General features: G+C 44.3%; 1 protein-coding gene across 1 annotated transcript; it reads right to left on the bottom strand.

Annotated features, from left to right (window-relative positions):
• Positions 1 to 568: 568 nt before the first annotated feature.
• Positions 569 to 5687, bottom strand: LOC311326113 (calreticulin-like). The gene is made up of 9 exons (XM_084458957.1): positions 5490 to 5687; positions 4654 to 4755; positions 3783 to 3986; positions 3336 to 3430; positions 2961 to 3170; positions 2179 to 2292; positions 1770 to 1913; positions 1020 to 1112; positions 569 to 865 (listed from the first exon to the last, which is right to left on the bottom strand). The coding sequence occupies exons 1-9, from the start codon at positions 5581 to 5583 to the stop codon at positions 650 to 652; spliced, it is 1272 nt and encodes a 423-aa protein (XP_084315083.1). The 5' UTR covers positions 5584 to 5687; the 3' UTR covers positions 569 to 649.
• Between the last annotated feature and the right edge of the window lie 5303 nt (positions 5688 to 10990).

The following is a 10990-nucleotide window of genomic DNA, read 5'->3' as shown; positions in this document are numbered from 1 at the left end:
AGGGCCACCGAGGGTCACCCTCTGCTGTTATACAGAGGAGAGGGAACTGATGTGTGAGAATGACAACGCAATTAAGAAAAAGGCTGCTCACATCCACAGTCCTTCAAACCAGGGACTGGACATGACACGGATAAAAGGAAGGAATGTCCGCACACTGTAGCGCACGTAGTTTACTCTCGACTATAGAGTATATATACTATTCTACACTCGATAGACAAGCAAACGGGAGCTAAAGTGTGTTCCTTCTTTTGTTCGGGAGAATGATATAAACCCGTTTTAAACAGGTGGGAACTGACGGGTGAGAATGGTAGAGATTAGGAGGCCCGGTAGCAGCAACTGCAGAGGAACTAGGACACACAGACAGGACACGGTACATTCGGAACAGAGGGTAAATCACATTAAATTAAAACTTCTCTGGGAAGGAAGGGAGACAAAAAAAAAATGAAGCCAGTTTTGACATCAACCCTCCAGGAAACCCAACCCAACAACCACAATAATTGGGATCAATAAAAAAAAAAACAGACATTACCTGCCCCACCACCCCTCCCCCCCCCCCCCACCCCTACACCTGAAGATAGGCTGCCGCCAGGGCCATGTCCATAGGGTTGAACTCAGCAGGGTCAGGGACAGACCCACCTACTCCTCTGCTTTACAACTCGTCCTTGATCACGTTGTCGATCCCCTCTTCCGTCAGTCCCTCTTCCTCCAGCTCCTCGTCCTGCTCCTCGTCGTGCTCCTCGTCCTCATCCTCCTCGTCCTCCTCCTCCTCGTCGCCGACTTTGTTGTCCTTCTTGCTTTTCTCGTCCTCGTCCCTCTGTTTCCTCTCCTCCTCCTCCTGCAGGTCCTTCATCTTCTTCTCTGGTCCCTGTGGAGAGTCGGGGGAGAGAGAGATGAGAGGTTGGGAGAATCATCCACGTTCTGGTCTCACCTTTCAAACCAATACTATTAAACTGGGCAATCTATAAAGCTCTATAACCCACCAACTTAATAACATCAACATGAGAACAACATTCTGATACCTTGGTGGCTTCCCAAGTCTCCTTCCCAAAGTCTTCTGCCTCCTTCACATCATCTGTGATCAGGAAGTTGTCAAATACGGTGCCAGATTTCACCTAGAGAGAGACACACACACACGCACACAAATGTTTAAACAGAGTAACCTTCACAACTTCCAAGAACTACCTGCCCAGGCACTGATTAACTGTCATGCATTTCAAGGTAATTTCCAGAGGCAAAACACAAAAGTATGTTGCTGCCATGCAGCGTGGTTGTAGGTTGCGTCCTTTTAGGTTGTGTTCTGATCAGTGTCTACGCAGCCCATCTGTTTTGGCTCGCCCAGGCCAGGATTTGAACCCCCCTTCGACAAGCTCTCCCGCTTGTGAGACGGACAGTTGCGCCAAACGGGACGTCCCTCTTGGAGGGACTGTGAGCGCTCCTTTGAGGAGTGAGTTTCACCAGCTAGTCCACGTTTCACTCAGTTACACCTACAGTACCATGCAGGGTGGTTGTAGACTGTGTACAGTACAGTGTACAGTAGGACCATGCAGGGTGGTTGTAGACTGTGTACAGTACAGTGTACAGTAGGACCATGTAGGGTGGTTGTAGGTTGTGTTCTGGGCGGTGTACAGTAGGAGCATGCAGGGTGGGTGTAGGCTGTGTTCTGGGCGGTGTACAGTAGGAGCATGCAGGGTGGGTGTAGGCTGTGTTCTGGGCGGTGTACAGTAGGATCATGCAGGGTGCTTGTAAGCTGTGTTCTGGGCAGTGTTTACCTGCCACAGGTCAAGTCCCAGCACGCCGACGTTGTCGAACTTGTAGATGGCGTCGTCAGCCGAGTACTCAGGGTTGTCGATTTCAGGATGCACCCAGACGCCTTTGTAGTCAGGGTTGTCAATCTGCTTAGGCTTCCATTCTCCCTGCACAGACATCACATAGAATTAGAATCATAAATATATATTTTTATATATATATATTATATATATATATAATATCTATCTATCTATATATATAAATAATGTACCAATACGTAAACTATAGAAATATAGTAGTAAGAGTTATAGAAAGCTTGGCAGCAGGCAAATACAGGATTCAGTCCCCAAGGTTTGCAACAAGACGCCGTGTGCCGTAGACGGCAGTTCTAACCACTAGTGTCAGTCCAGGTTCAAGGTTCAAACTACGGACCTGGTACTCTGGGTTGGAGATCATGGCAGGCTCCCATTCTCCGTCCATGTCCTCGTCCCAGTCGCTGGGCTTCTTGGCGTCGGGGTCGGGGATGGTCTCGGGTTTGTCCCACTCCTGGAGGAGACGCCGAGAGGAGAAGAGGTGAAGGGTCAAAAAAGCCATGAGAGGTTACAGGAGAATGGGCACTTCTTAAGGTTGAAACTTAAAAAGGCTGCAGACTTCAATACATGCTAATGTTGTGTTGTGCTTGTTATGAGGCTACAGAGCTACAAAACGTACACAGGGGAACACGAAAAGGGGAACTCCTTGAAGGCCTACGATTGTGAATTTGCATTGTTAGTAACTTAGCCCCGCCTACATTTCATTCCCATTGGCCTTTCAAGTCCTTGTCTTGTTTCAAGCAGGAGTAAAAAGGATATATATAGCCTAGGATTTCTATAAGCACAATACATCCTTATGGATGGGTGAAGGAACTTGATGCCTGTTCTCTTAAAGGCTGGGCCGGTTCCCTTTTTGTGCCTATTATGTAGGATAATAATGCACCTTAGGGTGAGTTAGGGATCAGTTGTCTGTCTGTTTTACTGAACAAACTACTGACTGAACCCAAACACCAACCCCTGCCCAGATGTATGGTAGTCATGGGAAACAGACAGTGGTCAGTGGTGGACTTGAACACTAGGGCAGAGGGTCCAGGACACAGATTAAGCCTTGTAGTCTAGAACCACCCAGCTTTTTCATCTCTGTGAGGGAAACGGTGCATAAAACTGGCAGGCAGTCCTGACCTCGGGCTTGGTGTCGGTGGGGTCGTCCATCTTGGCGCGGTCATCCCAGTCGCTGGGTTTCTTGGCCTCGGGATCCTTGATCTTCTTCGATGGCAGCAAATCCCAGTCCTCCTCCAGAGAGCCAGACTCCACCTTCTCGTTGTTGATCTTCACCTCGTAGGTCTGGTCAGGGTTCAGGATCAGGGTGTACAGGTGGGTCATCTCGTCATCCTGGAGACGGGCGAGGAGAGGACAGGAGAGGACAGGAGAGAGGAGCAGAGAGTGGAGATGAGTGATAAAAGGAGAGAGGAGCATTCTTTTATCGAGTTTCAACAGGGGTGATAAAACCTCACACGAGAGGAGATTTCACATTGTAGCTGGTTGAACTTGTCGGACCTTGCATTTGATGTCCTTCTTGATGAGGTGGTTCTGTCCCTTGTAGTTGATGATAACGTGGACCTTCTTGGTACTGTAGCCACAGATGTCCGGCCCTGGAGGGAGAGAACACAGATGAGGGGAGTAGCACGGATGAGGGGAGAACGCGGATGACGGGAGTACTACATGTACCTTCCCTATAAACATCTCATATCAGCGACATCTAAAGAGAAATCAATGCAAATGATCAAAATGTGTTCTAAAAAAAAAAAAACGTAAGGCAAATATGAATGAAACGGCTCAAAACGTCCTTCACTGACCGACTGAAGGACACTTAAAGGGAAGTAGCTGACTATTGACTAACCGGCAGGCTTCCCTCAAACTTTCGTAATCTCACAGTCTGTCTCGCAGTAACCCGAGCTCAGCAGTTCATCCGGTCGCCCCGGCGACCACATCCCACCCACTCACCAAACATGAGGTAGTACTGAGAGTCCCCGTGCATGTCGGTCTGGTCCTGGTCCGCAGGGAAGACCTTGACGTATCCGCCGCCGCAGTCGATCTTCTGCTCGTGTTTGACGGTGAACTGGATGACCAGGGGCTTGCCCTCGTTGCTGAAGGGTTCGAACCTGGCCGAGACGGCGTAGAAGCGGGCGTCCTGGCTGGTCTGCAATCCTGGGGGGACGGGGGGGGGACAGGATGATAACCTCAATACACACGGGACGACAGAGCGAGGGACAGGATGATACCCTCAATACGCACGGGACGACAGAGCGTGGGGACAGGATGATAACCTCAATACACACGGGACGACAGAGCGGGGGGACAGGATGATAACCTGAATACACACGGGACGACAGAGCGGGGGACGGGATGATAACCTCAATACACACGGGACGATAGACCAACACACGCCGCTCGCTTCATGTTTTCCGTACAATGTCCAGTATGAAGTGGTCAGCTTTTCTTTTTTTCAAGTGTAACAGATGATGTGTTTTGTTTTTTGGGCGTTGATGGAAGAGTTCATTTGTATACAGGTGTTGTGGAACGTGATTTATGAAGCCGTGCGTCTGGTAAATGTCATTTTGATAAACGTTACAGCTTGTGGTATAGTTCTTTTCTGTCCCTGTCATCCAAAATCAACTATCATGACGAATGTTTCCGTAGCTTTTTCTTGTCATCTCTATTTGCACTGACAAACCACAATGACAATCAACACTCAAAGACTACTTCAAACATTTGCCTTTATGCAAAATCGGATTGAGAGAAGTCATGTGGTACGGCCTCCATACTGACACCTGTCCGCCCAGAACCTACAGGCGGCCAATGACCTCATCCTCACCTTTGTCGTTGTCAGCATCTCCGTAGAACTTCCCCGAGGTGAGCTTCCACTGGCCGTAGTCTGACTTGTGCTGGGACTCCACCCACCGGCCCTTCCACGCATCTGCAAAAGGAGGAAGAAGAAAGAAAGAAAAAAAAGTCACAAACTAATCTAATCACCCCCCACACACTCTGACAGACGGTAGCATGACAGCTCATAGACTCAGACTGAGATCTAACTGGCTGGAGGGAATCTGTAGTTGGAGGGAATGTCTCAGTCCCAGAGTAATGGATTGAGTAACTGGACGAACTGGTAGCCTTCACAGTCGAAGATACTTGAAACGAAAGTGAGAAAATAACGTGTCTGACCGAACGAGAAATACGAGAACAACGTCACTTTCTAACTTTATGAGGCACGATTTACTGGATTTTCGGAGCTGTGTGCGACTTGTAACCCGGCCTAGTCTATAAGACCCCACCTAGAAGACACCATTGACAGTAACAAGTCAAGTCAGGTCGAGAATAAAGAATAGAAATCTGATCAACATTGATGCAAAGTGATTCTTTTTAACACGTCTGATCTGACCTCAACATTTTCGGAAAAAGTTGTATTTATGATATAGTTTGAGATAGATGTTACATAATTAGCCTCGAACTGCTCTTTCTTCAAACAGCCTATAGGCTACGTGGCTGTTACAAATAGCCTAATGAATGATTGTAAACTTTGAAATTCGTGTTTGAAAGTTCACTCACTAAAACAATGAATAAACTGAATAATAGAATCTCCAGATGTGCGTGGATAATGAACATTTCAACAATCAGAAGACAAAAGGCAATCAATTGTAGTCAGTAGCCTACCTCCATCCAGAAACTGTTCCTTGAAATACACAGTAGCATCAATGGTGACAGCTATCGATGCAAAAACTGCAAATATTGCCACTGCGGCCCTCATGATTCCAGCTCCTTGTAGTAGCAAAAATCTTCTGGACAGAATTTCCGTCTAACACGGTTATAAAGTGGTCGGAGAAGGAGGTAATTTGAGATTTTCTAACTCGCTATTCCTGCACAGATGGCCGCGGCTCATTGGACGAGATCCTCACCAATGAAATGAGACCACGAGTTATTTTTCGGAAATGCTCGGGTTACATCGATTGCACATCGGAGGATGACGCTGCCGCTAGACACAGCCCGGGTCCTTGAATCCGCCCACTCCACCGAGTTGAATGATTAACATGGAGATACAGTAGTAATACATCCATGATAATAACCCATTTCTCTGTCTGATATCAGGCAACGCTGGCCCCGGGCCATGGATATGGTTGTGACGTCTCCAGGAAGGAAACCCGATTCTAAAGCTGTAGGCTATTAATTCTTAGGGCTGACTAGAGCTATGGAAGTTTTATTTCCTCGTTTAATAATTTTATTCAATCTTAATCTCAAACGATGAAATGACAAATACATACTACCATGTTTGCAATTCCTTTTCATAAATTGGTATAATTAGCCTATGTAACACAATTATAATTTTAATTCAGAGTAGGCCTATGCCTAATTGCATGAATACTTTTCATGATGAATAAGTACGGCTGTCAATTTGAACAATAAACATAAAAGTGCATTTGATATTAGGCTACATTACTATCCCAGTACAACACTGGCATACAGTAACTAGAACACTAATGAAATGTAGGCTAAATGATCAAATGGCACATAATTTCTCATGTTTAGCCTACATTTTGTTGCATTTCCTTGTTGGGGCAGCAGAAATTGGAACAAATATTGTGGGGAATAAGCAAACAGCAATGTACAACGATTTACAAAACTCTATAGAGTTTAAGACTGTTAAAATTCATACGAAGTGCGCTAATTTAATCGCAAATGATTCCGTTTGCTTTGTCTATTTGCGTTTCTGTTTTCAACCGTTTATGAACTGTGCTGAGATCTATATTAACGTTATCTTGAGCATGGGTGTCGAGCTTCTCCTGGAAAGTTTGGCTTATTAACATATTTAGTAGCCTGGCGCGTCAGGTTACATATTGTGCACTCATTGTCATCAAACAAATGCACGGTCATTTATTTTACTGTAAGACACCATGTGAACACCACTGCTTTCAATAGCTGACCAGCTGGTTAATAGCTCATGGTAACCGAGTGTTACATCAGCACAGCCACATAATATATATAGGCCTAAGTCTCTCTCCTGCTGTCTGTCCAGGTTCAAATCTTTCCCAGAGGTTCTATACCGGATCAGAACCCTGGAGACCATCATCGATCCACTCCAACTCCAGGGGCTGAACCAGCTGTCTACTCTGGACCTGGCTAACAACCTACAGGTGTTCCCCGAGCGAGACGACTGCTCCAGTCTGAGGTACGCTCATGTCCCACTGTAGCAGTCAGTTAGTCACATCCTAGAGAGCAGCCAGGTGACCATAGCATACTAGTAGCAGTCAGGTAGGCCACACCTCACTGCACTAGTAGCCTATGCTATAGGGTCACATTCCACTGTACTAGTAGGGTCACATTCTGCTGCACTAGTAGGGTCACATTCCACTGTACTAGTAGGGTCACATTCCGCTGTACTAGTAGGGTCACATTCCACTGTACTAGTAGGGTCACATTCCACTGCACTAGTAGGGTCACATTCCGCTGCACTAGTAGGGTCACATTCTACTGTACTAGTAGGGTCACATTCCACTGTACTAGTAGGGTCACATTCCGCTGCACTAGTAGGGTCACATTCCACTGCACTAGTAGGGTCACATTCCACTGTACTAGTAGGGTCACATTCCACTGTACTAGTAGGGTCACATTCCGCTGCACTAGTAGGGTCACATTCCGCTGCACTAGTATGTTAGGTCACAGCACTAGTATGTTAGGGTCACACCATACTGTACTAGTATACTAGGGTCACATTCCACTGCACTAGTATGTTAGGGTCACACCATACTGTACTAGTATACTAGGGTCACATTCCACTGCACTAGTATGTTAGGTCACAGCACTAGTATGTTAGGGTCAAGCCATACTGTACTAGTATACTAGGGTCACATTCCACTGCACTAGTATGTTAGGGTCTCACCATACTGTACTAGTATACTAGGGTCACATTCCACTGCACTAGTATGTTAGGGTCAAGCCATACTGTACTAGTATACTAGGGTCACATTCCATGCACTAGTATGTTAGGGTCACACCATACTGTACTAGTATACTAGGGTCACATTCCACTGCACTAGTATGTTAGGGTCAAGCCATACTGTACTAGTATACTAGGGTCACATTCCACTGCACTAGTATGTTAGGGTCACACCATACTGTACTAGTATACTAGGGTCACATTCCACTGGACTAGTATGTTAGGGTCACATCATACTGTACTAGTATACTAGGGTCACATTCCACTGTACTAGTATGTTAGGGTCACACCATACTGTACTAGTATACTAGGGTCACATTCCACTGCACTAGTATGTTAGGGTCACACCATACTGTACTAGTATACTAGGTTCACATTCCACTGTACTAGTATGTTAGGGTCAAGCCATACTGTACTAGTATACTAGGGTCACATTCCACTGGACTAGTATGTTATGTTAGGTCACATCTCAGTCACATTCCACAGTAGCAGCCTGGCTGGTTCTCCATGGAAACCCGTTCCGGAACTCCAGAGCAGTGATCGTTGCCAAGGGGACAGACGCTCTGCTGGCGTACCTGTGCAGCCGGATACCAACCTAGCCAATCGGCTCGTAGTACAGCCAGCTCACAGCCAACCAGCTCTCAGCACATGCATGCATGGTCAATAAGGGCAGACGAGAGCTCTGGAGGGGAGTGTGGGTGAAACCTGCCTGACTCAGCCTGGAGAGTGAACACTGAACACGCCATCTCAGCCTGGAGACTGAACACTGAACACGCTATCTCAGCCTCAGCCTGGAGACTGAACACATCTCAGCCTGGAGACTGAACACTGAACACGCTATCTCAGCCTCAGCCTGGAGACTGAACACGACATCTCAGCTGCATGTTTCAGTAGAGAGACTATCTCTGTTTCCTAGACCTCCAACTATCAGGAACTATCAGGCCTTCCAGACCCACTCACTACATGCTACCTGTTCCATGGTGGTATCTACTCAAAATACAAAGCTGTTGCTTCAAAAAACAACTAATGCCATAAAGGCAAGAGTGTATTACTTGTTCAGAGTGGTTCTTCTGTCCTGCTCTTGTATGGGGGGGCGGGGGTGCTGCAGACCGTTTGGACTCATTGCATGATAATCTATTGTCCAACAGCTGATTCACTTTCCAACAGTGTTTATAAAATCTCTCATGAATCTCCAACAATGCAGCCCATTGTAAATCACACATTTGCGATGGTGTTTCTTTTTGTCTGGTGTACAGTATGGATTATTTTGTACTGTATGTGTGATTGCACTTGGAAAGAATGGTGGTAACCTTTCCTGCTACTCATGCACTCCATAGGATTGTAATTGTTTACACAGACCGTTAAATTACATCACACTGACTGTTGAATGACATCACACCGTAGCTGATCTCATGAGGCTGGGCAGGCATATGATGATGTCACCGATGTTGCATTCATATATTCATAACTACCTACAAACACAGACGTCATTAAAAACATTCATAAATATCTACAAACCCAGATGTAAAAGCTCATGTTTGTTTGGCTCCCGGTGGCTTGAAAAACTACTCAGCGCTGCAAGAGAAATGGGGCCCCCCGTAGCTCACCGGGTAAGGCGCGCACCATATGAAGGCTAGTCCTTCACGTGGCGGACCCGGGTTCGATTCCCGGCTCGGGTCCTGTGCTGCATGTCCTCCCCTCTCTCTCTCTCTCCCACATTTCCTGTCTCTCTACACTGTCCTATAACATTAAAGCTAAAAAATGTTTAAAAAAAAAAGAGAATGGGAGGAAATGAAATGGATCCAGGAAATGAGTACCGGTGACGCAGATGATGAGACTACTGTACTATAATCACTGGCCAACTAAATTATCTCCGTATTTCCCTGCTTCAGACAAGAAAGCAGATAAAGACAGGCCACCAGAAAAGTAACAATAGTGACATTTTTATTATTATTTGTACAATAGAGACTTTAATACATTATTCAAAACACCTCTTATATACTGAAAAACTGTTCTCCCAAAGCTGAAAACGGCTCGGGGATTTGTGGCACATTATTCTTTCCTGTTTTATACAAGTTTTTGTAAAAATGTATCTTAAGTATGTACAGATAGGGTCTGCAAAATGCACTCTAAACACATGATATCATATATACTTCGGCAATTAAATTTCTTTGTGTTACAGAAATAAAACTGGAAGGTTTGAACTTGCATGTGCAAATAAATAAATAGTTTAATAAACTGTCACTGAATCTGTCCAACTAAAATGAATAGCTCTTTTCGTAGTCGAAATTACTTTTCACACAAAAAATGAAGCAGCATTCATGTCCAGAACGTCTTCATACTGCAGAAGCTTGGAGTACATTCACAATCTAGAATATGAATTAATTACTGTTGTTCAATGTGTTTTCATTCACAAGTATTTACATCAATACTGCAATTAGACTGAATAGTACCATTTATCCGCTTTTATATCTAATTGTATTTCAAACACATACAAAAATGACAGTTTATATATTAATATACATATATATATATATCTATATATATGTGTGTGTATTACACAAATTCACAATTACAGTATAAATACATTTTATACATGATGAGGGTACATCGTGTGTTCTCCCAGTCATTAGAATCCATTCTCTTTAATTGTCCTTATAAAATCTCATAATTTGGGCAAAGCCAAGGTATATCAATATATTATAAATTATTACCTGAAACATTTAGTAAAAATAATTATTATATTATCAAACTTTCTGGTTCTGTTACAATATCCTTGATACTTCAACTTACGATTGACTGTGTTTCTAGCTGGGCTTGGCACTGTCTCATCTAGGTTCTCCACAGGGTCTTCTGTTCACTCAAAATGTCACATTTAATGCTACATTTGACAAAAATAGATATCTATATATCTATATCTGTATCTCTCTCTCTCTCTCTCTCTATATATATATATATATATATATATATATACAGTATATATATATACATATATATATATATACAGTATATATATATATATATATTTGTGTGTATATATATATATATATATATATATACTGTATATATATACACACATATACATATATATATATATATATAATCATTGAACATTGCCAGGGGTTAAGGGGGTCTATGGCACCAACTATCATAGTAAAATCCACCTGTCTCACCGAAAACCTCACTGTGTAGAAAGAAGAGGGGGAGCTATCAGAAAACCCTA

The sequence above is a fragment of the Borostomias antarcticus genome (genome assembly GCF_949987555.1).
Source record: "Borostomias antarcticus genome assembly, chromosome: 26".
In the NCBI taxonomy this organism is placed as follows: Eukaryota; Metazoa; Chordata; class Actinopteri; order Stomiiformes; family Stomiidae; genus Borostomias; species Borostomias antarcticus.
Note: the sequence above shows the minus strand (reverse complement) of the source record. Positions and strands in the feature narration are given on the sequence as shown.